The 27,105-nt window shown below is 47.7% G+C and overlaps 1 protein-coding gene across 3 annotated transcripts; it reads right to left on the bottom strand.

The window, feature by feature from the left end:
- Positions 1-254: 254 nt before the first annotated feature.
- pdgfd (platelet derived growth factor d) lies at positions 255-26,483 on the bottom strand. 3 transcript variants are annotated; one of them, XM_084675194.1, is made up of 8 exons: positions 25,768-26,483; positions 10,428-10,635; positions 9,311-9,488; positions 7,268-7,342; positions 6,043-6,102; positions 5,236-5,437; positions 1,844-2,058; positions 255-1,222 (listed from the first exon to the last, which is right to left on the bottom strand). In XM_084675194.1, the coding sequence occupies exons 1-8, from the start codon at positions 25,895-25,897 to the stop codon at positions 1,085-1,087; spliced, it is 1,206 nt and encodes a 401-aa protein (XP_084531320.1). In that variant the 5' UTR covers positions 25,898-26,483; the 3' UTR covers positions 255-1,084. The 3 variants fall into 3 exon arrangements, with proteins under 3 accessions (XP_084531320.1, XP_084531321.1, XP_084531322.1); XM_084675195.1 differs by having other exon boundaries at positions 10,428-10,617; positions 25,768-26,482; XM_084675196.1 differs by lacking the exon at positions 7,268-7,342 and having other exon boundaries at positions 25,768-26,482.
- Between the last annotated feature and the right edge of the window lie 622 nt (positions 26,484-27,105).

Consider the following 27,105-nt stretch of genomic DNA (forward strand, 5'->3'; position numbering starts at 1 on the left):
TTGGTAACATACTTCAGTAAAGCAATGCCAGGGACAAAACATCCACACACAGATTGGATCTCACTCAAACCTCCATTTCCTGCTTTTTAAAAGTTCAATTAAAAGCTTTTTCTGTCCATCCCTTATACTTTCTACCTGTCATTGTCCCCACCTACATATTCATACACACAAGACCACAAACACACACAAACACACTTCAGAAGCCCCTCCTTGGCGGAGTTAAGCGTGTATGCAGATTACACAGGTTAATGACCTAGTTAAAAAATGTTTTTATTAATCTTCTCCTAAAAGGAAATATCAGCATTCTGGTCAAATCAACCGCATAGCCGAGAGCCTCCAAGTTATTCCAACCTACTACTCACACCAGAATTCAGGACTGCAAATATTGCAGAAATAGAGAATTTCACACATTCCAGCCTTGCACACGTCTTTGTTTTGAAGGGATGGGGGGGGGATTCTACACCAGCAGGAATCCAGGCTGGGGTGGGGGGACATCACAACACAGCAGAGATGACAGGAATGTTCCAACCTCACTCCCGTTTGAAGTGTCAGAGAGAGAAACGGATGGAGAGAGAGCAAGGGAATATTTGTGGACAAAAGGCATTGTATCCCCCTATCATCTATGTATCTGAGAAATGAGAGAATAGAAGGAGCAGGGAGGCTGAGGAGGAGGAGGAGGAGGAGAAGACAACAAAGGAAAACTTCACAGAAGGGGAGTTGGAGAAACATCCAAATAAATAAGTCTGTTTTCTTTAGGGAAGAGCAAAGACCTTGGGCCTGCCTTGTGTGGACGTGTGTGTGTGTGCGTGTGTGTTATCATGAGTTGCGGTGTGTCTTAATTCCACAATAAGATGAAGTGCTATTTTGGTTTGCTTCCACCCTCCTCCCTTCTAGAACATTTCACAATGATTGTGGGTAAAAGAAAAGGAAACGGATGTAAGAAGTTCCCTAAGTAGCAAAATCAGTGAACAACAACGAAAAACACACAGAAAAACTGCCCTGGAGCACGCTGTAGTAAAGAGGCGGACAAGAGACGAGGAATTTGAACACATGTCCAATAGTCCCACAGGTGTGTGTGTGTTTCTCAGCGAGGGGGTCGTGAGGGACACACACAGTCACATTTCTCGTGGTGGGTGAGGTAGACTTCCTGAAGGAGCCAGCGGAAGCGTGTGGACCTGCGGTTAGCTGACAGACCTGCTGGCTCTGGGGAGTACTTCAACACCTGGAGACAGAGGAGAGGAGGGGAGAGAAAGGAGAGAAAGGAGAAGGAGGATGGGAGAGAGAGAGGGGAGAGAGAGAGTAGAGGGAGGAGAGAGAGGGAGGGGAGACAGAGAGAGAGGGAGGAGAGAGAGGGAGGAGAGACAGAGGGAGGAGAGAGGGAGAGAGAGAGAGGGAGGAGAGAGAGGGGAGGACAAACAGAGAGGGAGTTGACCATCTTATCATCCTATGCATGTCTATGTGCCAAATGCAGCCAGTCAACCAGCCAGCTAACCATGCAGCCAGCCAGCCACCAAACCAGTATTTGATGTGCTAGGAGAACAGAGAAGGAGAGAGGGAGAGAATGAGAGCGAGAGAGATAGAGGGTGAAAATAAATGCAGACCTATGTAATCTCTCTCTCTGTGGTGACAGTGTAGACCGTAGCTGGAGGCTTGAGATTTCCCCCGCTTTACAATAAGAAACATGCATGGCTAGTTGTTCCGTCCTGATCATTATGTGTGTGTGTGTCCTGTCAAACCAGACTCGTATACAATATGACTAATGTACAGTATGTGTGTAGAGAACAAATAACCTAACCAGAGGACATCACGTGTGTGTGTGTACGTGTGTGTGTGTGTGTGTCACCTCATGCAGCTTGTGAGCGCTCTTGGAGGGGCTGCAGGTGCAGCTGTTCCAGTTATCCGTCCCGCAGGCGCAGTTGCCCCCGCAGCGCTGCACCAAGAGGCACCGGGGGAAGAACACAGCGTTGGTCGCCCGCAGCTCCTCACGCAGGTTGACCGAGAAGTTCCGCGGCGTGCAGCTGTAGCGCTTCACGTCGTCATAGAGACGATCCAGGTCGACTAAGGGTAGGGGGGGTGGGGGTGAGGAGGAGTGTGTGTGGGGGGCGGAGGGGGGGGAGGAGAGGGATGGAGATGGTGGAGATAGAGATGGAGAGAAGGTGACAGTGTGAGGAATGGGAAGGGGAAAAAAGGCGAGAGACAGAGGGGAGAAAGGGAGAGAGATATGAGCATGAATTAATGGCTTCTCTTATTAACTGCCTTGGCAGAACTGATATGGCAACCTTGTTGTCGCTTCCAACAGAGCTGATTTGAATGTCATTGATTTAGGAGGAGGGAGGCAGAAGGGAGGGAGGAGGGAGAGAGAGGACAGAGTAGAAAACAACCAGGGGGAGAGATGACTATATTGATAATCAATAAGCAATTGTTAACAATGAACTAATCCAGATTGTGGTTTCAATCAGTGGTCCGATTGATCATAGTTCAAAAAGAGGGGGGTGGGGTGAGAGAAAGAGAGAGAGACAGACATAAAGAAACAGAGAGAGAGGAAGAGAGAGAGACCAAGACAGAAAGAAAGAGAGGGATAGAGGAAAAGAGAGGCTAGAGAGGTCTATATCATATTGATGATCTTGATTATGGTTTATTTAAGTGGTTCAATTGATCGGCATCGATTTCCTGCTCAGGTTGAATTCTCAGAGGGAGCTCTCTGACTGGGGCATCGTCAACTGAGCAGAGAGAGGGAGAGAGAGAGAGAGAGGGATAGAGAGAGAGAGAGAGGGAGAGGGAGAGATAGAGAGGGAGAGAGAGAGATAGAGAGGGAGAGGGAGAGAGGAACACAATCAGCAAAGGAACAGAAGGGAAGAGGATAAATTATCTGAAGAACGAGAAAAGAAATGAGGTATCAAGGAGTGCTGAGGGAAAAGAATGTGAAGAATGTGTGTGTGTGTGTTTGTGTGTGTGTGTGTGTGTGTGTGTGTGTGTGTGTGCGTGTGTGTGTGTGTATCAGTGGGGCCCTGGCCCCCTGTATGGTGAAGGCTGTTCTCTGATGTGCTGTACAAGAGATGGGTGTAGGCAGGAGGGGGAGATCTCTCTCAGTCCATCCACATGCTTCAGAGATCAGAGAGAAATAGTGCAGTAAGAGCTGCTTCCTGCAGCCCCCCACAGCCCCCCCCCACACACACACAGCCCCCCCCACACACAGCCTCCCCCCACACACACACAACCCCCCCCACACACACACACACACAGCCCCCCCCCACACACACACACAGCCCCCACACACACACACACAGCCCCCCCCACACACACACACAGCCTCCCCCCCCACACACACACACAGCCCCCCCCACACACAGCCCCCCCCCCCCACACACACACACAGCCCCCCCCCCCCCCCACACACACACAACCCCCCCACACACACACACACACACAGCCCCCCCCCCCACACACACACACAGCCTCACTCCCAGAAACTGAGGACACGTCCAAATGTCTCAACTCTGTACCACAGAGCTAGCCCTGTGTGTGCGTGTGTGTGTGTGTGTCAGTGTTCCACAGGAACAAGTGTAATCTATGAGAAGCAGTGGGGTGGAACTCTGCTCTGATGCAGCTTCAGAGAGAAGGTGCTCGCCACAGAATGAGCATGGCACTCACACACTCCAGAGGGAGCGTGTGTGTGTGTGTGTGTGTGTGTACTGTGCGCATGTTTGAATGCATTTGTACACGTGCTTCTGCATGTGTGTGTACAGCTAGTACATGCATGTGTGTGTCTGTGTGTGTGTGCGTGTGCATGGGTAAATATTTGTGTATCTGTGTCCTATGTTGTGCCATGACCAGTCTAGCTTTCTAGTCTTCATTGATATGGCCAGCAGGGAACTTCTCAATGAAAACCAATACAGGTGAGAGACAGGAGAGAGAAGTGTGTGCGTGCGCATGTTCCTTAATGAAAACAATGCTAGGTGCTGACTAGGGAACATTTCTGCTCCACTGCACAGGTTGAATTTCCAATTAGAGTGTGACGTTGGTACACTGTCTTAAGGACCTGCAGCACCCACCATACTGCTGCAACACACACACACACATACTTATGCACACCTCCACACAGGAGCCGAGCCCAAATATTTACTCAGGAACAGGAGACCCCTCAGGTGAAGAGGGAGAGAGAGAGAGAGAGGGAGAGGGACAGAGAGAGAGAGGAGAGAGAGAGAGAGAGAGAGAGAGAGAGAGAGAGAGAGAGAGAGAGAGAGAGAGAGAGAGAGAGAGGGGGAGAGGGGGAGAGGGGGAGAGGGGGAGAGGGAGACAGACAGACAGAGATTGGCATGGTGTTTTGAATATATCTGGTTCAGGTAGTTGAACCTGTTCTTTCTGAAAGGAAGGAGAAGCGCTGGGGTCGAACCAATTACAAACACATACTCTTACACACACATAGACATACGCTTACACACACATAGACATACGCTTACACACGCACACAAACACACAATTGCAGTCATGCTCCAGTCTCTTAATAAGATCTTGGAGAATATTTAACTTGTCATTTTCTCCAGGGTCACCTTCCATCACACACTGAGGCATTAGAAACACAAACAGATCTCCCCCTCCCTTTCTCTCTCTCTCTCCCCCTACCTTTCTCTCTCTCTGTCTCCCTTTCTCTCTGTCTCTCTCTCTCTCTCCCCCTCTCTCTACATCTCTCTACCTCTCCCTCTCCCCCTCCCTTTCTATCTGTCTCTCCCTCTCTCTCCCCCTCCCTCTCCCCCTCTCTCCCCCTCCCTTTCTCTCCCTCTCTCTCCCCCTCCCTTTCTCTCTCTCTCTCCCTCTCTCTCTCTCCCCCTCCCTCTCCCCCTCTCTCCCCCTCCCTTTCTCTCCCTCTCTCTCCCCCTCCCTTTCTCTCTGTCTCTCCCTCTCTCTCTCCCTCTCTCTACATCTCTCCACCTCTCTCCCTCTCTCTCCCCCTCCCTTTCTCTCTGTCTCTCCGTCTCTCTCTCCCCCTCTCTCTACATCTCTCTACCTCTCCCTCCCTCTCTCTCCCCTTCCCTCTCCCCCTCTCTCCCCCTCCCTCTCCCCCTCTCTCTACCTCTCTATCTCTCTCACACAAACACACAAATGACATGATGAATTCCCCTATGTACAAGGGGAGTCATGTCAGTGTATGTGCATGCTCGTGTGTGCTCGTGTGTTCACGAGTGTGTGTGTGTATATGTGTGTGCTTGAGTGTGTGTGTGTGTGTGTGTGTGGTACCCTTGTTGTGGCGGCTGTGCTGGTGGTGGAAGGCGCGGGCTCTGTAGGGGCTGCTGTGAGCCAGGCTGTCCAGGTCCTGCCTCCAGCTGTCTGGGTTCAGATGACGGAGAAGCTGCTCCACAGTGTCGAACGCAGCGATGGTCTGGTCCAACGCCTCCGCCGTTAAGGGCTCCTCTGTCACTGCCGGGGCCAGCACCGAGGGCTGGGGAGGGCAGGGGGCAGGGGTCAGGGGGCAGGGGGCAGGGGTCAGGGGGGAAAGGTGAGAAGGATTGACTGAGAAGGGATTTTGAGCTGATGGATCATTTCAAATGCTTAAAAGAGGATGATATGGTGAAGTCAGTGTGTGTGTGTGTGTGTGTGTGTGTGTGTGTGTGTGTGTGTGTGTGTGTGCATGTGTGTGTGTGTGTGCATAACGACTGTGGTTATCATCAGTCCCTGTGTTCCACACAGACATACACATGCTCATGATTATATATTCTTCTGAAGCCATCTCACACAAACACACATGCAAATGACAATGATTACACAGATAGAAGCACATCATTTCCCACCCTCGACACCCCCCCCCCCTCTCCATCAAAGACTAAACATGAATATCTGAGCTTTTCTTTAAAGGCTGACCGCAGAAGGGCAGATTTAACTTATTCAGTGTTTATGATAATGTTAGTGTGTGTGTGTGTGTGTGTGATTGAGTGTGTGTGTTTGAATGTGTCTGTGTGTTTGAGTATGTGTGTGTGTGTCTGTGTTTGATTGTGTGTGTGTGTGTGTGTGTGTGTGTGTGTGTGTGTGTGTGTGTGTGTAACTCACAGAAATGGGCAGGGAGACAGCCTCCCAGTTGGTCTCAGATGCAGAAGGAGGAGAGTTGTTCTGGAGGAAGAAAGAATAACATGAGGAATCAACGGGCAGGGAAGAGGAAATATTCAGAAATGTATGTGTGTGTATATGCATGTGTGTTCCTGTTCCTGAAGAAAGAAGGGGAGAGAGTAATCCAGGTATTCAGATGTGTGTGTGTGTGTGCATAGCAATGATGAGCTGTCAGAATGTCAAGACAATCCCATGTGGAATTTCCCATTTGCAATTCCAGGTGAGGAGAGGTGGCTGGCCAGGGCACGTCTGACAGTGTGTGTGTGTGTGTGCGCAGAAGGGGGAGGGGGTGTCTTTAAGAGAGTACAACAGCTGGAGAGAACAGCACACAGCAACTTGCTTTTGTTGAATGTGGCTCTCCATGCACACACACTAAGAGACAGTCTAAAAGTTTCTTTTTAAACAGTCTTAAATGTTCTCTGAGGTTAGGGTAGAGCAGTAAATCTGCAAAACCTACTTCAAAGTCACTGTAAATTGTGTGTGTGTGGTGTGTGTGTGCATACGTGTGTGTGTGTGTGTATGGATGTGTGTGTGTGTGGCGTGTGACGTTCATGTCAGTGAGAGGACTTCAAAGCCTCTGAAGGGTCTTTATTTTACAACATCTCTGTCCCTCGCATGCAGCCTGCAGACGCACACTCAACAGGAACCTATGACCTCATACACAGCTGGAGCCGTGCACGTGTGTGTGTGTGTCTGTCTGTGTGTGTGTGTGTCTCCATGTGTTTCCCAGCACAGCCTAAAACCTAAAGTCCAGTCTACACAGGGCGGTGCTCATGTCCTAATATGGTTATGCTCAGATCTGACCTACATCTGGTGGCCCATAACAAGTCAACACTGAGAGACAGGACCCAACACTGTACTGACTGTTAGGGACTGGACCCAACACTGTACTGACTGTTAGGGACTGGACCCAACACTGTACTGACTGTACACACAACACACACGTAACTCAAACCTGACACTTACAGTACTTACAGGTTAAAAGCCAACTAAAACAAATCTTCCTGACTGGTTCCCAAATCACCACACACACACACCCACACCCCCACACACACACACATACAACACAACACAGTCATTCCTCTGATCCACGCCAGCCATCTCCTTTCCCACATTTACTTTCATTTTCAGCTCAGGTTTCTGGGAATATCTATAAAAGTGTACACACCACAAACATATCCCGGAACACAGGAATGAAGGAAGCATCTGGGAATGTTGCGGGTGCACCAGGAAACAGACTGTGCTGTAAACAGACGTACATAGAAAGAGCAACACTTAGTGTTTATTGTCACCGTCAACCACATGTGGTTTGTGACAATATTAAGACAGCTGATTTAGCATCATTGCAAGATTGAAATAATGTGTATGTTATGAAGCATGCAATATTGTATATCATTTATTCATTCATTTATCTTATTTTAGAACAGTGTAATTAAAGGGACAGTTTAGCCCCTAATCTAAATCTAGTTGTGAGGCTTGTGCTCTGTGCTCATCACACGTTGGTGGGGTGTAGTCTGGTAGAGAACTCTCATTTGAACATACTAATACTCTACCTCTGTCTCCATACCCTCTGTCCTCATCCTTTCTTTACTGTTCTCTCTCTCCCTCTCATCTCCTCTCTCTCTCCCCTTTCCCTCACCCCGTCTCTCCATTTGCCTCCCTCTCTCACCTTCTCTCACGCCCCCCCTCTCTCCCTTTCACTCTCTCACCCTCCCTTTCCACCCCTCTCTTACACTTCCCCTCTCTCCCTCCCCTCTTCTTTTAAGCTCAGGTTGTTCAGGAGTTATCAGCTGTCAGGGTGATAAGACTTGAGACACCTGTTCTCTCCTCCCTCTCCTCCCCTGCCTCGCTCCCCCTCTCCTCCTCAGTCTTATCTCCTCCACAGGTCTGGAGAGAACAAATTAGACCTGCTAAATTAAGCCTCGCACCACTAGTGAAGTGGAAGAGTGTGTGTGTGTGTGTGTGAGTGAGTGAGTGAGTGAGAGAGAGAAAGAGAGATAGAGAGAGATAGAAAGAGAGAGAGAGAGAAAAGAGAGATAGAGAGATAAAAAGAGAGACAGAGAGAGAGAGATAGAGAGAGAGAGAGAGAGAGATAGGGAGAGAGAGAGAGAGAGATAGGGAGAGAGAGAGAGAGAGAGAAAGAGTGTGTGTATGGAGGCCGGTAAGGTAAAAGGAACGGAAATCTTGACATTTTGTTAATGGCCGTTTTTCCTGCCTGAGTAGGTAAGTGGGAGATGTGGCGCGCGCACACGCACACACACACACACACACACACACACACACACACATAGAACAGTCCTTGTCCTTGGACTGGGAGATATGAGAACAGGGAGATGAGGGGCAAAGTAAGACAGTTGAAAGAATAGAAGACATGAACAATAGAAGACAGATGCCGTGCTCTCCTTCCTGGGAGAGAAAAACAGAGAAACAGGCAGAATCCGTTCTGAGTAACAGTGTGATAGTATTTAATAGGAGGAGGAAGGCTGTGTATCATTATGCCTTGGAAGAAATGTCAAAGACTTTCAGAGTGGGCATGTGAAAAACATATCTAAAGAATTCACTCCTGGGACCCACTCTACTTCTAATGATAATGTGTCTGAAAGCCAAAAGGAACATCTTCAAATCTCAATTTTCCTCTTTTTCTGCTCTTTAACTTGCTTGCTGTGACAAAGATAATCTTCTTATCCAGGCTTCTGACAGCTTCACCTTTAAAATCAGTGATCCCTCTCTTCCTCCCCACATCCCTACATTCCTCCTTGTCTCTGCTGTCGAAGAATGAGAACATAATACCTCTTCAGTCCCCCAAAACAGAAGCAGCTGTCACCTTGAGATTCTAGACATATTTGTTTGAAATCTGTCTGATGAAGCCTTCCTCAGAGTATGGCAAAGGAGGAAGGAATGGAGTTATCGGTGTGTGTGTGACAAACTGATTGAGTGGGTGAGTCAGTCTGTGTGTGTGTGTGTGTGTGTGTGAGTGTGAGTGTGTGTGTGTGTGACAAACTGATTGAGTGGGTGAGTGAGTCAGTCTGTGTGTGTGTGTGTGTGCGCGCGTTTGTGGACCATAAGTCTCCTCAAAAATTGTCAAACAAGAAAAAAAGGTTAATGGGATGTTGTCTTGGTCCTCATAACTTCCAGTTCTAGGTTCATGATAAGTTTTTGGGTTAGGACTAAGGTCAGGGTGTGTGTGTTTGTTAATCTGGCCTTCACTCACCACTAGACAGTAGTTGATCTTGAAACCCGGTTTGGCTACGAAGTAGTCGTCAGACTTGAAGGTGATCTTGATAATGTTGGACTTGGAGGTGAGTCGAAGAGGGGGTCTCTGACCGCACCAGCGCCCCCAGAGGATGGTGAGGCTTTCAGAAATGTCCTCCACCTCAACAAAATCATACCTGGAGAAAAGGAGAGTGGAAGGTTATCTCAGTTCTCAGAAAATGTCCTCCACCTCAACAAAATCATACCTGGAGAAAAGGAGAGTGGAAGGTTATCTCAGTTCTGTTCTGCAAAAGAGGTGAAACTACAGATTCATTAGCATCAATAAGATGGTCAATAAGATGCAAAAAAACATCTTATAGTAAGAATAACATTGTTCTAAGAGAGCTCAAGTCTGTGCCTTTCTCTCTCCTTTCCTCCCCATCTCTCTGTCCTCTCTCATTTCTCCTCCTCTCTTCTTTGAAACAAAGTGCTTACAAAGACGTCTGAAAAGCGTTTGGGGATTAAAGAGTCAGTTCTCCCTCTTTCTCCCTGTTCTCTTCTTCGCACCCTCAAGGACGTTCTCCAACTTCTTGCCAAGGAAGCAAAACTTCATCCCTCCATCAATTTTCATGGTTCTCCTCCCCTTCTCTCTCCTCTAACCAACTCCCTCTTTATCCCCCAAGAATGTCAATAAGCCTATTGGAGAAATGCTAACTTGGCATACACCAATCTCTCTTCTCCTCCTCCTCTTTTCTCTCCAATTTCGTCCTCTTGTTCTTGCCTCCCTCCATCCCTTGATTCCTAACCTGCAGACACAGCTCTTTGACTTACTGTAGCTCCCACCTCTATTTGCTTCTCCCCACATTCCCCCTCTCACTCTTTCCTTACATCACTCCCCCCTCCTTCCTCTCAAGTGTTTTTTCTCCCTCTCTCTGGTCCTCTGTTCAATCCTGTCCCACTCTAATCTCTCATCCTCCATTTTCTCTGGTCCTCTTTCTCACCATTCCACTCCTCTTTATTTCCCTACTGCTCCACCTTCTTCCTCCTCCTATCCCCTTCCTCCTACCCTCCACCTCTCTCTTCCTCCTCCCTGCTCCTCCTTCTCCTTTCTGCTCTCCTCCTCCTCCTCCTCTTACCTGCAGACATCGTTCTCAGGCTCCTCCAGTCCAAACCTTGGGTCAAACTCCAACAGGATGCGGGTGTTGCTTGGCGACAGTAGTTTCCATGTCAACAGCAGGTTCCGGGGGTAGGAGCCAGGGAAGCGGGGGCTCTGGATGGACCCGCCCAGCTCCGTCACGGTGATGATGTCTAGCTTCCGGTACATGTCTGTGAGGTGATTGCTGTCTGTTAGTGGTTACAACTGGTGTAAGTTACTGTGCCTAATTTCTGGGAAGCAACTCACACACATACATCATAAACACAGTACACATGCACAACCAGGGAGACATCAGGAGACACTCAGGCATGTGTGTCTGCACGCTAACACACACTGATCAACACCAAATCACACACCACACTATGGACGATAATAATAATCTATAACGATTATAGATTTTGATGGTACGATTAGAGTCTGACGAATAATCACGGTTTCATGATTATTTTGCATTAATTTATTTCACAACAATAGGGATGTATAAAATCACATGAACATTCTTAAATTAGAGGGTTTATTGTAGTACTATGGTTCTTTGATTGGCTTTTGTTTTTAACAGATGCTGACTTTCGAAACAGAAATCATAGACCAAATTTCCAGTTCCAAGTAAAAAAAACAATGATAACCGTTAATTAATAAATGAAACTATGCTCATGAAGAACGACGTATTTTCAGTTATAATTCACTATATGCAGGCCTCATTTCAGCATATTGCACAACCCAGGCCAACAACTTCCGGTAGATAACAGTTCTTAGACACAATGCCGTTTTTTTCAGGTTTCAGATGAGTTCAGGTTGCCATCCCAAAATGACAATTACGTAACATGTTGCTGCCCTTCAAGCAAGACAGAAGAGGGGTTCAAATAGTACGTTTCGAGCTACATCGACAATTACGAAGGTAAGGTTTATCTAACTCAGCGTAAAGGCACTAGACTAGCTAAAGGATTTGAGCAGTAAAATTAGCTGTCGATGAGAAATCACCGTGTGCATATCGCTACATTAGAGAAATTGTTTTTAAATGAGTACTAAACGTGGAGAGCTCCTTGGCTGCATGCTTTCATTTTTAAATGTTTATAATTTGGAAAGCCAGGCTAAGAGACATTAAGTCGAGAAATCTGTAACCAGCATCACATGAAACACAGAATGTGCATGCACTGCAGGGAAGCTGAGGGGCGTGCTGAGGTGGCGTGGACGGTTCTGGTGAGCAGTTAAGGGACAGTTACACAGCAAAGAGCCACAACCTCTGAATAGGTGTTACATTGTGATGCTGCTGTTGTGTTATTGGTATTGAGTTATATGTTTGGTCGTAAAAAGTTAAACTGGTAAAAACAAATGTTTTTTTCTTGCGTTTTTTCCTAACAAACATCAAGAAATGTAGCCTACCTTATGCAATAACTTATTAAAGTTGGTAGTCTACACTATAAACTTCCACGCGATGATAAATCAAATTAAAAAATCAGCTTAAGCTACGATTAGGAGAAAATGTCATGGTTTCGCTCAAGCGTGCTGAAAGGGAAACGGGAACTGAATTCTCCAGGACTGTTTGTCCGGCAATGATTAATGTTACTCACTGTGCAACAGTTGTTCATAGAAAACCATGGACCATATATCCCTTCTTTGATTGTGAAAACAGAACCGAGCCTTTACGGTAACAAAACGGACATTTTAAATTCCGGTTAATAGTAAAATCGGTTAATGGCTGCATCCCTAGTCCCTACACCACGTGGAAAACAACCTTATTCTTACTGCAACACTAGTGTTTTGTACTGTGTCATACTATTACCGGGGTCAAGTAAACACAAGTCGAGTCATGAGAGAAATGACTCTACTCTGTCAATATTCCTCTCTCTCTCTCCCTCTCTCCCTCCTGACATATATCTGTCACCACCCTCACTCGCCCTTTCTCCCTCTGAGCAGACAACAGTAAATCTGTAATGTTACAGTCTATTAATAACACACACAGACAAATCCTTCAAATAAGCCATATGCATTATAGATCTGGACTCAGCACTGCAGATCTCTGTGATGTTTCTTTCATGACATAGCACAGACACAAACTCATGCACGCACACACACATACACATATGCAATCAGATTCATGGACACATACAAACATAGACAAAGCAACATCTTCAAAAGTCTCTTTAAACCTCCTTTGATCTTGGTACAGCAGCCTCCCAGGTGGTAGTTGAAACTCACTTCAATACTGTAACATTGTGTGTGTGTGTGTGTGTGTGTGCGTGTCAATCAACCCTGCGCCCCAGCATCCAAGGCCGTTGACTGCTTCCATCCTACCTGTCTCCTTAGAAACCACTCGTCACATGATGTATATGACTCAGCCGTAACCATAGCGATGTTCGTATTCACAGGTAAAATCAAGCTTAGCAATCCATGTATAAATATAACTTTGGAGGTGTTTGTGGTACAAAGTTTGTACAGCCAGCTGGCCTCAGAAAGAAAAATGATGCGTGTAGGTGTGCGTGTGTTTGTGTACGTGCGTTTGTGTGTGTGTATGTGTGTGGACAGGGAAGAGCACTGGTGCATTGAAGGCCAATCCAACAACAGTAAAAAGAGGCATTTCCATATAAAGTGGGAGCTGCAGAATCATCCTCCAATTAATCCAAGTACACAGTGTGTGTGTGTGTGTGTGTGTCTTTGTGTGCAGGCGCATGTCTGTGTGTGTGCAGGCGTGTGTGTGTGTGTGTGTGCAGGCATGTGTGTGTGTGTGTGTGTGTGTGTGTGCCAGTCTCGTCCTAACCCTGCATTCAGAAGCAGTGTGTGAAGAATGTTTAACAATAAGAATCTCCTGACCTTTTCACAAAGAAGTCCAAACCTCTCAGATGCGCGTACACACACACACACACACACACAAGCACCTGTGGCTCAGTTTATGTTGCGTGGCTTGAAACACATGCACGACTGACAGGCAGACATGCAGGGAGTCTCACGCACACACACACACACACACACTAACCGAGGGATGGTAAAACGGGCAGTGAAAGGTCAAACTCGTATGTGAAGAGTGTGGCCTGCCAAGACAGCAGTAGACAGGCAGGGCAGTGGCTGCATACACAGAGAGATAGAGGATGAAACAAAGCAGTAAAACAGCGGGAGAGAAATGTGTGTGCCTCACTCTCTGTCTGTCTCTCTGTGTGTGTGTGTGTGTGTGTGTGTGTGTGTGTGTGTGTGTAGGAGAGCTGACAGACTGGGACCTCAGTGTAGTTGTGATGAGAGAGCTGTGGGTACAGCAGAAATATGCTGCTAATAAAGCTGGCTCTGCTCCTCTGGGTCACTGACTCCATTCCTTCTCCTTCTATCTTTCTCTCTTTCTCTATCTCTCTCTCTCTCTTTCTCTCTCTCTCTTTGTCTCTCTATTTATCTACCAGTCTTTCTTTTTATCTTTCTACTGTATCTACCTGTCTTACTACCTTTCTCTCTTTAATTAACTGTCTATCTCTATCGCTCTCTATCATTCTCTGCACTCACTGTAATCTCTACTGACTCACTATTACTGCAGCTCTGTAAGGGAAGGTCCATGAAGCTAGAATACTACCACTGTTCTAGAATACTGCCACTGTTCTAGAATACTAACACAGTTCTAGAATACTACCACTGTTCTAGAATACTGCCACTGTTCTAGAATACTGCCACTGTTCTAGAATACTAACACAGTTCTAGAATACTGCCACTGTTCTAGAATACTGCCACTGTTCTAGAATACTGCCACTGTTCTAGAATACTAACACAGTTCTAGAATACTGCCACTGTTCTAGAATACTAACACAGTTCTAGAATACTGCCACTGTTCTAGAATACTGCCACTGTTCTAGAATACTAACACAGTTCTAGAATACTAACACTGTTCTAGTGATTAAGACATTTGACAAGAACATTTTAATTTAAAATGTAGGGCTCTGACTCACAAAGATACACACCCCCCTTCCCTCACACCTACACCTACACACACACCCCTTCCCTTGTGAGCTTAGTAAGGGATGATTTTTGACATAGAAGCACTTTTACGACTGAGTGGCCAAAACAGCCAGACATCTGATCAACATGGTGGAAGAATGGTGTTTGTCGTGCAAACACGTACACATGCACGGACACACAAAGCCCTTGGTTTGTGTCTCTTCATTGGGGTCTTGAACCCCAATGAAGAGACAGGTTTGTGTGATTGATGGATGAGGGAGCAGAAGATAGAAAGAGAGGGAACGAAGGTAGAGAAAAGGAGTGAGAAAGATGGGGGGTGCAGCTTAATCATCAACACCCAGGGGTACAGAGTCTGGGGATATTATGCAACTCTCCAGTGAAGCGATACACACCTGCAAAATACAGCCCAGTCAGCCGACAAGGTCACACAGGGCCCGTGTGTGTGTGTGTGTGTGTGTGTGTGTGTGTGTGTGTGTAGCATGGAGTAAGATAGAGAACGACTGCAGTGTTAAGCTTATGTTCAGTTTGAACTCTTGACATGAATAATGCATGTCTGTCAATGGTGGCCTTTACATGTCAATGTAAGCTCCAGGAACAGATATAACGTGTACACACACACACGTTGAAGACGGTGATACTTTGAGACTAAACTCTTCTCAGATCTAACTCTTGTCAGTGATGTGATAGCAACAGCACCATGAGTGAGTCACAGCTGAAATTAGACGCACTCACTGTCTGTCTGCGCTAATTAAACTGATCTGACTTCTGACACTTACATAACTGTGATTGACAATAGCGCTAAGAAGAGTGCGTGCGTGTTCGTTTGTACTTGTCATTCTGGTGCGTCTGTCACTGTGAAGGGCGTGTGTTTGTGTGTGTTTGTGTGTGTTTTGACGCTAACTTTCTGCAGCACCTGGTTATCTCACCTCAGAAACACGGTGTAATGTTCTTCAGCAATAAGTGTTCTATTTCTGTTTCAAGTGAAAATCACACCTTCACAGAACCCAGTCGCTTACCAGACTTGAGGAGTACAGTGTGTGTGTGGGTTATTCCATGAAGTACATTTGAAACCAGTGATTAAAAGTAATATGAAATGTAAATGTATTCTGGCTCTATGCACTCCTCCTTGGTCCCTATCAGAGACCTTCAACAGCCTGCACTCACTTTCCAGGAACTAGCCTTCTGCCCATTACCAATGCAAAAGAACGACCAGCCTCTAATATCCCTGGTCATGTCTAATATCTGGAAGGATATGGATAAAGACCATTTTCGCTGTCATCTCCACTATACATAAGCAGAATAACACTGTTGAACAGTGTGTGTGTGTGTGTGTGTGTGACCTCGGTTGGCTCTGATGTGGTTGGGAGGGTAGTTTTCTCCCCAGTGAACATTTCCCTTGTGGACTAACTAAAACCCTTCCCTGAGGCTAGACGACAGGATCAAGGCTGTGCGTGTGCGTGTGCGTGTGTGTGTGCGTGTGTGTGTCCAAGGCTTGTGCTAGGTCTGTGTTTTAGCTACACTGATGACAGTTGGGTTTTAAATATTTCAGCCCTGTCCTGTTTCAAAGATAAAGCCATACTTATACACACACAGAGAGGCACGAACAGATACCATGGAACAAACACACTAAGACTCACACCAACACACACACATACACAATGACACACACATCTTGCCCCCGCATTTCCTCCCCAGGGGTCTTTCGCATGCTGAAGGGTGTCAGCTTGGGTCAGCATAGTTTCTCCCCCCCACAACTCGTACTTACCCCTCCCCCCTCGCTCCTTCCTCCCTTCTCCTCCCCCCTCCCTCCTTCCTTCTCCTCCCCCCTCCCTCCTTCCTTCTCCTCCCCCCTCCCTCCTCCCTTCTCCTCCCCCCTCCCTCCTTCCTTCTCCTCCCCCCTCCCTTCTTCCTTCTCCTCCCCCCTCGCTCCTTCCTCCCTTCTCCTCCCCCCTCCCTCCTTCCTTCTCCTCCCCCCTCGCTCCTTCCTCCCTTCTCCTCCCCCCTCCCTCCTTCCTTCTCCTCCCCCCTCGCTCCTTCCTCCCTTCTCCTCCCCCCTCGCTCCTTCTCCTCCCCCTCCCTCCTTCCTTCTCCTCCCCCCTCGCTCCTTCCTCCCTTCTCCTCCCCCCTCGCTCCTTCCTCCCTTCTCCTCCCCCTCCCTCCTTCCTTCTCCTCCCCCCTCGCTCCTTCCTCCCTTCTCCTCCCCCTCCCTCCTCCCTTCTCCTCCCCCCTCGCTCCTTCCTCCCTTCTCCTCCCCCTCCCTCCTTCCTTCTCCTCCCCCCTCGCTCCTTCCTCCCTTCTCCTCCCCCTCCCTCCTTCCTTCTCCTCCCCCCTCGCTCCTTCCTCCCTTCCTCCTCCCCCCTCCTTCCTTCCTTCTCCTCCCCCCTCCTTCCTCCCTTCTCCTCCCCCCTCCTTCCTTCCTTCTCCTCCCCCCTCCCTCATTCCTTCTCCTCCCCCCTCCCTCCTTCCTCCTCTCCGCTCCCTATATTTCCCTCCTTCTTCCCCTATCCCCTCCATATCTTCTCCCTCTCTCATCTTTTGTTTAAATGGAGGAGTTTGCATTCCAAAAGTCTTTTCAAATCCCACTTCAGCACATTAACTATTAAATTAAACAAGTCACTTTCTATACTGGAAATGTTCTTATGAGTGATCTTTCTTTTTTTATGGTAGAGCTACGAAGGGAGGAGAAGAGAAGGGTTTAAGACTTAAGGAAGACAGAGAGAGAGAGGGTGAGAAAGGATGAGAGAGAGTGAGTGGAGAGAGCGAGAGAGAGAGAGAGAGAGAGAGAGAGAGAGAGAGAGAGAGAGAGAGAGAGAGAGAGAGAGAGAGAGAGAGAGAGAGAGAGAGAGAGAGAGATATGGAAGATTCAGCTCGAGGCAAAGTGACAGAGCATCAGAGTGTGAAAGAGAAACAGGGATGTCCAGTGCATTAGCAGTTCCACAGAGAAATGCAGAGGATGTACATCTTTATGAATTATACAGGTCAGATGTATGCAAGTATGCAAGGAGATGGAACAGTCCACATACAATGGAACGGTCCACATACAATGGAACAGTCCACATACAATGGAACAGTCCACATACAATGGAACAGTCCACATACAATGGAACAGTCCACATACAATGGAACAGTCCACATACAATGGAACGGTCCACATACAATGGAACGGTCCACATACAATGGAACAGTCCACATACAATGGAACAGTCCACATACAATGGAACAGTCCACATACAATGGAACGGTCCACATACAATGGAACAGTCCACATACAATGGAACAGTCCACATACAATGGAACAGTCCACATACAATGGAACGGTCCACATACAATGGAACAGTCCACATACAATGGAACAGTCCACATACAATGGAACGGTCCACATACAATGGAACAGTCCACATACAATGGAACGGTCCACATACAATGGAACAGTCCACATACAATGGAACAGTCCACATACAATGGAACAGTCCACATACAATGGAACAGTCCACATACAATGGAACGGTCCACATACAATGGAACAGTCCACATACAATGGAACAGTCCACATACAATGGAACGGTCCACATACAATGGAACAGTCCACATACAATGGAACAGTCCACATACAATGGAACAGTCCACATACAATGGAACAGTCCACATACAATGGAACAGTCCACATACAATGGAACAGTCCACATACAATGGCCCCCTGCACTCAGTCTTAGCACCGCACACACACCCTTTCACTGCTCAACACGTCCCTTAGCCAGTGAGGACAGGGGGATAAGGGACGTCACTTCACACCCCAACTGGAACATGTGCTAACTGACACACACACACACACTCCTCTACTACAGTATGTACTGTACTCAAGACAACGGGAGTCAAACTCATCGCTTGTCCCTGTAACCTCCCGCCAAGGAGCAATTTGAGAATATTCCACCCCGCTGCAGGGTGTGATGCCTGCTCCGCTCCCTGCGACCAAGGGGGGAGACGTGTGTGTGTGTGTGTGTGTGTGCGTGCTCCTTTGAAGCAGAGCCAAAGCTTGTCCTGTGACACGGACAGTGAGAGGGTCACACAAACATAAGGCATGGCTAAAAGGCTGTTTACATGTTAACAGAGCTAATGCAGTACACTCAGACACACACAGGAAGGACTCCAGAGACACACAAAGACAGGGAGAGAGACAGACAGACAGACAGACAAACAGACAGACAGAGTGTTACAGAGAGAGAGAGAGAGAGAGAGAGAGAGGGGGGGGGCGAAAGAGAGAAAGAAAGAGGAAAAGTGAAAGACAGGGCAAGTGGGAGGGCGTAAGAGTCAGAAAGCCCTAGAATAACTCGAGTGTGGAGGAAGGAAACAAGTCGACAATGTATTCACGGAGTCCCAAGATAACAGGGCGAAATTTCACACATCAAAGGGCCATACAACAAACAGCATCTCTGACTTACCCTCATACATAAAGAAGGCTTGTAATTACAGAGTTACTGAATTACTGTGTGTGTGTGTGTGTGTTTGTGTGTGTCCATCTCCACAGAAGCTGCTAGAACTCATTCGCTTTCATGATCGGCTCCTTATCATCTCAGTCAGAGCAGATGTTGATGTCTCGTTGTCAGCAGAGGAGCCCGCGGCTCTGCTCTCCCGCTGGTTGCCGTGGCGATCGCCCTGGTGATTAGTTCCAGGTTCCACTTGGACTCTCTGACTCATCAACAGTTGACAGGCTGGCAGACGGCACTAACGGATAAGTCGAAAGAAAACAATTCGCATGGCCATTGTTGCTCACCTAGCAGAACGTGCCGTCAGTCAGTGTCAAAACGACAGGGTCAACTTCAATCTGTGTGAAAATTGAAGCCGATATACAGCCAGGTTTTAACACCTTTCTTATATTAAGTCATTTTAAGGTATTTTGCTATCTGGCTACTCTCTTATTCAACCTTACCTATTTAGCATGCTATTCTTATGGCCTCCCACCTCTGACCTGTCACTAAGAAGTCCTTTAGCATTCTGAGCTAGCACATTAGTATTCAGCCTTGACCTGTGCAGGTTCCTTTAGCTCGCTAGGCTAACTGCGCTGCCTTCCCCCTCTCCTGTGATGTCCTCCTCTTTAGCACCTTGGCTACGTGTGCTGAATAATGCAGAGACCACCCTGGCTGACTCAGCACTCTGGCCAGCTCATCAGAGACATGACCTGACTGCCTTTGGCAGGCTGTGTCTCACACACACACACACACACACACAGCCACTACCAGGCAATTACACACTTGCAGTCTTGCTTGCAAGCACACACATCCCCAACACACACAGGACACACACACACACACAGGACACACACACACAGGACACACACACACACACAGGACACACACACACAGGACACACACACACACACAGGACACACACACACAGGACACACACACACACACAGGACACACACACACACACAGGACACACACACACACACAGGACACACAGGACAGCACCTATTAAGACGCTCTGTAAAGCACAGGCTGGCAGGCAGAGGGCTGAGAGGACAAAGTACATAATCAATGCAGACTACTGTAACACAGCAACTCTTTAGCGTCCGCTGCAAGACACTGGAGCTACACGGAACTGAATACCAGCGTGGGTATACGTGTGTGTGAGAGGGTGTGTGTGAGAGTGAGACAGTGTGGCTCTGACAGAGTGTGTGTATACGTGTGCGAGAAGAGTGAGAGGAATCTGCAATATCAAAGGCGTGGATCTTTTTCCAAAGCAAAAGCACCACACACACACACACACACACAGCAGACATGCTCTCCTCACACACACACACACACACAGCCGACATGCTCTCCTCACACACACACACACACACACACACACACACACACACACACACACACACAGCAGACATGCTCTCCTCACACACACACACAGCAGACATGCTCTCCTCACACACACACACACACACACACACAGCAGACATGCTCTCCTCACACACACACGGGCTATCAGGCTATTAATCAGAAGGTTACCGGTTCAATTCCTGGCCGTGCCAAATGACGTTGTGTCCTTCGGCAAGGCACTTCACCCTACTTGCCTCAGGTGGAATGTCCCTGTACTTACTGTAAGTCGTTCTGGATAAGAGCGTCTGCTAAATGACTTAATGAAAAATGGAAGACACAGGAAGAGGAGGAGCCTCAAAGGGCCATTAGCTGACAAGGAGATCCATCTCCGTAAATAAACAAAATGAAAAACAAATTCCCCCGAAAAACAGACAAGAGTAAACAGAAGAAGAGAGAAATGGAGACACAAAGAGAGATAAATCAAGTTCCATAGTGGATAGATACATAGAGACAACAAAAAAGAAATAAAGAGGAGGGAAGAAAGGATGAGAACGAGGGAGAGAAACAGAGAGAGAGAGAAAGGCTTGAGTGCCCAGGGAGGAGGAGAGTTAGATGGGAGGAGGAGGAGAATCAAGAATAGGCTGCACTTGTCCCTGTGTAACCTTCCTGTTGTCTGAGTGAGTGTGTTTACCATCCTACATCAACACCATCCCGTGTGTGTGGGTTTGGAACTGTGCCACACTATATACTGAGCCTGTAGACAACAGAACTCACTTCAATACTATTGATTGAGCTGAAAACAGGCATCTGAAGTAAGTGCTACCCAAACCAATAATTAACCAAACCTTTGAGATCTCTCCTTGTCATTGCTTTTTGTAAAACTCACTAACAGTGATGTACTCACTTACATCATCAAATCTGTAGCCGGCTGCCTCTGAAACCTAATGACCAGGTCAACTTCTGAAAAGGGGGAAGGTGTGCTGCTCCTTTGTGTGACTAGCTTGTTAGAGCGACTGTTGTCTCCTGCCGACAGCTTTTGCAGTTTAAACAGCAGGGCTGACGAGGACAATCAATTAGCCCTGCACCAAACACACACACACACACACCCTTCCTCCCTCCCTCCATTTCCCTCCACACACACCTTCTGCACTGCAGCTGGCATTAAGCCTGATCAAGAGTAGCCTATTGTGTGTGTGTGTGTGTGTGTGTCTGTGATATCCTGATGTCTAACAGATGCTGATGTTTTGACAACCATCCATCTGCACATTATCTGCTCTCTGCCTCTCTGTTTCACATCAGCTGTGTGACGCACAGAGTCTGTGTTCCCTGTCCCACTCTTTAAGTTGTGTGCGTGTGTGTGTGTGTGTGTGTGTGTGCGCCCTTGTTTGTGTCAGGTTTTGGGGTGAAGTATTCAGCTTGACTATCTGACCCCATTGCTACTAATGAGATCATTTATTCAGTTGCAGACGATAGAGTTAAGCACAATTTTCTGTGTGTGTGTCTGAATGGAAGGACTGTAGATGTGTCTGAAAGGATGACACAATAAAGCGAGAGAAATGCCATGGAAGGAAGGGAACAAAGATTAATACAGTGGGGTAAAGAGGGAAGGATAGACCAGGAGAAGAATGGAGGAAGAGAGATGGAGGGGGGAAATAGGGAGATAGGGAAAAGAGCAATGTGCTTGACAGGCTAAGAGGTCTCTTTCATCTGTGTAGCAAAGCTCCTTTGTTAGAGTCACAAAGACATCAGTCTCACACACCAATTCCAAGCTTGCGTATGAGTCAAACACACACACACACACACACACACACACTCCGAGTGGTGTGTTATCGCTTCCTCACAGTGGTGACGTTGGTCTCTGTGGGGCCTGGTGCCTGCTCTCATCTGTTCGCTGTGTCATTCCTGTCGTTTGTCATGCTCCCTCCATCATCTCCTTCCTCTGTCACTCTGCCTTGTGCCTCCAGTCCTGAGAACATCGCTACATTCATCACCATTTCTATATCCCCGACACCTACACACACGCACACACACGCACACACACACCATCAGCAGTTTCTCTTGTTCTTTATGCAGTTAGTCCTGAGTCATGTCAGCTTTATTTCTGTCAAGGTCTCAAAGTGAGAGACAGCCTTTCTACCCCAACTCTTCCCCCTTTTCCCCTTCCTTCCCTCCCTCCTTCCTTCCCTCCCTCCCTCTTCATTCCCGTTCGTCAGCAATTCTTCAGCTGTATTCCGTTCCAAGGTTTCAAATTGAGGGACAAGCCAAACGTCGTCGACCCACTTTCCCCCCCCCCCAACCTTCCTTTATCGCCCCTTCACCTTCCTCTCTCGCTTTTCCCTCGTTCTCCCCTCCTCCCCCCTCTCCCTCTTCTCTCTCCCTCTTCGCAGTCTTGTTGCTCGGTCAGATGGTCAGATGGGCACCAGCCCAGGGCTGACGGAGTGTTCTGAACACCCACTCCTCCTGTCCTCCCTCGCCACCCCACCCCTGGTTCCATGACTCAGTGCTTACACCACCCTCCTTGGTCTCTCTTGGCGGACACCCCCCCCCCCCCACCTCGAGACCCCCCCCCCCCCACCCCACCCCTTCAATTGTCTCCATGGAGGAGAGGAAAGGGAGTCTGCCAAAGTCTAGGGGTGGGGTGGCTCATTTCATTTTGGCACAGTAAATGTGTGTATGTGTGTGTGTTAGTCATTTTTGGAACATAGGGGGTTCCCTGGGAGGGGGATCCTGTAATGAGGACAGAACTACCCCAACAACTGGGAGACACCACACACTCCCTGGGAAACAGACATCTACACAGACACAAGTCTGTACCCTTGTCTGTTCCCTTGTCTGTTCCCTTGTCTGTTCCCTTGTCTGTTCCCTTGTCTGTTACCTTGTCTGTTCCCTTGTGTTCTAACAGCATTAGAACAGAAACTGGATGTATTCCGTTGTTCTCGACAGGGCCTTGTTCTGCTCTCTGGTGGGGAGCCCCCCGCTCCGTGTCCTGTCTGCTGAACAGGCAGTGTCTGGGGTGTGAGGATCAAGCAGTGCTCCTTAGCTGAATCCCAATCTCCCATCTGGACCCCCACTCCAACTTGCATGGAAATGTCAATGGGCTATTTGCATGAAAATTGGAATCGCAAGTAGAAATCTCAAGTTTAGATTAAGGCCCCGAATGGTCAGATAGTGTGTGCGTTTGGGTGTGTGTGTGTGTGTGTGTGTGTCCCTTGTGAGAGGCAAGGTCACAGGCAGTCTGAGCCAAGGCCAATGACATCACACACTCGCTGCATTCTTATAGTCAGCAAAGCCTTCTGTGCGTGTGTGTGCGTGTGTGTGTGTGTGTGTGTGTGTGCGTGTGTGCGTGTGTTGGGTGTGCATGTGGGAGTGCGTCTCTGTGTTCAAAGCGAACTCTCTTTGCCACGTTAGATTGGCTGTGAGACCCACAGTGGAAGCAGCATTTCATAACATCAATAAACGGGCAGTGATGGAGGGATAGAAGAAGAAATAAGAAAGAGCAAGTAGAGCGGGCCAGCGACAGACAGGAAGTAGTGGGTCAGACAGGAAGTAGTGGGTCAGACAGGAAGTAGTGGGTCAGACAGGAAGTAGTGGGTCAGACAGGAAGTAGTGGGTCAGACAGGAAGTAGTGGGTCAGACAGGAAGTAGTGGGTCAGACAGGAAGTAGTGGGTCAGACAGGAAGTAGTGGGTCAGACAGGAAGTGGGGAAGATGGAGGGTTATATGAAAGAAGCAGAGAGACCCTGAGGAGGAATAACAAGATGAAGAGGACCTGTCACTCATCCTATGCTGTCTCTTATGTGGGTTTCACATAGAGCAAAATTGGTTTTTCGTGTGTGTGTGTGTGTGTGTGAGAGAGTGAGAGAGAGAGTTCCTTTTGCATACCTGTGGTTAATCCCAGAATCAACACTGAAGTGATACAATACACCCAAATCTTCCCAGTACTCAAAGTATTCACCTTTCACATGCAGTTGTGAAATGTGTTTGTGTCTCGGTAACGGACAATGATGTAAGCTTTCAATATATCAGCCTGTCTTCTGAGTAAAAGTGGTACGTTTTGAAGATCAGAGGGGGCAACTCCTGCTTACACACACAAACACACACATAAACACACACACATACTCTTCTATTGCTTGAAGCGCTACACAAACAGGAGAAGGTTTGGGGGGAATTCCTCTCTGTGCAGTGAGACAGACCATGCCAGAACATACACGGCATTAAAAATGATGTGTTTGTTCAAAGTCCAGGAGACTGTATCAACTTGAACTTCTTCAAGACTACTGCACCTGTACGCACGCACACACACACACACACACAGCTGTATCACCTGTGATCAATTAAACAGCAAACCGTTAGAGCTAATTCATCACATGGATCTGTTAGTAAACAGGTCACACACACGCGCGCTGACAACCAGGGGCAGCAATCAATCACACAATAATCCCCCTTAAGTAAATGAACACACAATAATATCTGCTCTCATAAATACCACTGAATACCCAACCACACCCCAGACTCCAGATGGTCAGTCTGAGAGGGGGGGTAGAGAAAAGAGGGGGGGGGGGTGTTAGAGAGAGAGAGAGAGGGCGGCATGGGAATGCAATAGAAAAACAAAATGGCAAGAAACGAAGGGACAAACAGAAAAGAGAAAAAGAAGGAAAGTAAATTAGTAACGGGGGAGACAGAGAGAGAGGGAGAGGGAGAGGGGGAGGGAGAGAGAGAGAGAGAGGGGGGGGGAGAGAGAGAGGGAGAGAGAGGAGAGAGAGAGAGAGAGAGAAGGAGAGGGGAGAGAGAGAGAGAGAGAGAGAGAAGGAGAGGGGGAGAGAGAGAGAGAGAGAGAGAGAGAGAGAGAGAGAGAGAGAGAGAGAGAGAAGGAGAGGGGGGAGAGGGTGAGAGACAATACAGAAAACTTGTGAGAAACAGAGAGAACAGAGGAGGGGTCTAAGAGCCCCTGGCCTCCAGTGACCTGACTGTCCTCCTGACTCTCCTCCTGACTCTAAACAGAGGTTAACACACCTGCTCCCCAACACAGCACCATCGACACATACACACACACACACACAGGTGTGTGGTGAGCCAGGCCAGTCCACATAAGAATGTAATACTGTGGTATTTTAATGTTTTGCTGCCAAAGTCAGCCAGGCAGAAGTGTGTGTGTGTGGAGGTTTAGTGTAGTCCTGTGTGTATATGTGTTGTGTAGTCACTGTGAGGCAGCTGGAAGTGGATTCCTATCCTGGCCCTCCAGCCAGACATCAGACCACCTCAGGTCAGTTAGATCATTTGGACCCCCCTTCTTAATTTGACTTCCACACACTCCCTTCCCTCCCTCCCCTTTTCCTTCCTAAACTCTCATCCCTTGAGTTAGTAACTCATGTCACCACAGTCACACACTGTTTCACACAGGAAGTGCTCTTCCCAGACGTCATCTGTCAACACCATGAAAACTACTTGAAAACAGCACAACAACGATCTTCTATGTTTCTAAAACAGTAGTAGGCCTTCATTCACGTCCCCAATAACCAGCAAATGATTTGAAATACAAAACACCACCACATCACATCGTTGTCAACACACTCACCGTCGCGCCTGATGTTGGATCTCATGACTTTGGCGTTGACCACCTGAGCTCGTGAGTTCCCGTTTGAGTTACCCAGCCCCAACAGTACTAGGAGCGCTACTACGCGCACCAGTAATTCCGATCCTTTCATCCCACAAGTTTGATTTTAAAAGTGCGCTCTCAAAATGCAAGCCTGCAATACAGAAATGTGTGAGTTTCCACACGCTAGCCTAACTCTAAAACTTTAATTGCGACTTAAGTTGTTTTGAATATACCGAAAAGATGGATACACTTTCTTACTATTTACATTAACGCTATTTATCGAGACTGGTTTGTGAAGCGGATGAAAACGGTCAACTTGTCTCCAAGTAAAGAGCGCGCTGACACCGTTTGACTGAGGGCAGACAGGTTGTTATAGTCCAGTTCACGGTCACTCGTTAGCGAGGGCGCCAACTTCTTATCGCTTTATGGCGAGTAAATCCACTTTTGTAATTCCACAAGAAATATTCCACATACTTCAGCCTTCTGTCTGCATTGGCAATATAGTCCGGCGCCTTCTGAAACTAAACTTCGCAGCCTTGTCCTCCGTCTTTTGCACATTCATTCACAGACATGCACTTCCATCGGTGCGGTGAGGGATATTTCGGTGGGTTGGAGATCCCAGAGAGAGAAAGATCAGAGGGGCTTGTTGTGTTCGCTTCCGTGTACCCCGGCGAGGAAACGCGCCAGAAGGAACTCTTTAACAGCGACAAGGAAACTTAGCTGCAGGCTAAACGCGCACGTTCACACACCCCGCTCTCAACACACGGATGGGGGGAGGAACATTTTAGCAGGCCAGAGGAAACATTACTGGAGGCGAAATAAACAAGTGGAAAGACTGCCGAAGTCATTACGCACTGAGGCAAATATGTCCTGTAACTGAACTGAACTTGTACAAGTCAAATCAGACATGAATTCACTTGTTCACGGGCCTGTTTCAGAGAAGCCAATAGCACCTTGTAAAATATGATTCCGTTCATGTCTAATAAGAGGAAGAGGCTAATAGACATGCTCAAGGTTCCAGCATTGATTGAAGCATTGGACACAATAGTTGTCATGGATTCTTTGCTGCCTACTGTTGTAACGTGTAGGCCTATGCTAAAATGGGTAGAAAAGATGTCAATAACTTTTGGTATTCATCAGAGAAAAATACAGGCATCTCTCTCTAAAGGATCAAATTGGCAAGTTAGGGTTTGGGCTGGCAAAGCTTGCTAGATAGAGCCTCTTCTAAACAGGGCACTTGGGTAGATTTAGAAGCTATTTAAAAGCTATTAGGATTCCTTAATGCATTCAAGGTACACACACACATACATTCTCAAA

Source organism: Hypomesus nipponensis, chromosome 15 (genome assembly GCF_054491055.1).
Source record: "Hypomesus nipponensis isolate SF chromosome 15, ASM5449105v1, whole genome shotgun sequence".
Classification (NCBI taxonomy): Eukaryota; Metazoa; Chordata; class Actinopteri; order Osmeriformes; family Osmeridae; genus Hypomesus; species Hypomesus nipponensis.

What these genes read in the sequence shown, in the direction of transcription:
- pdgfd (XM_084675194.1), bottom strand. Translation starts at nt 25,897, where the DNA reads ATGAAAGGATCGGAATTACTGGTGCGCGTAGTAGCGCTCCTAGTACTG. An exon ending in ATCCAACATCAGGCGCGACG is followed by an intron (nt 10,636 to 25,767) that starts GTGAGTGTGTTG and finishes AACCACTAACAG; the next exon opens with ACAGCAATCACCTCACAGAC. An exon ending in AGATCAACTACTGTCTAGTG is followed by an intron (nt 7,343 to 9,310) that starts GTGAGTGAAGGC and finishes GTCTGTTTACAG; the next exon opens with CACAGTCTGTTTCCTGGTGC.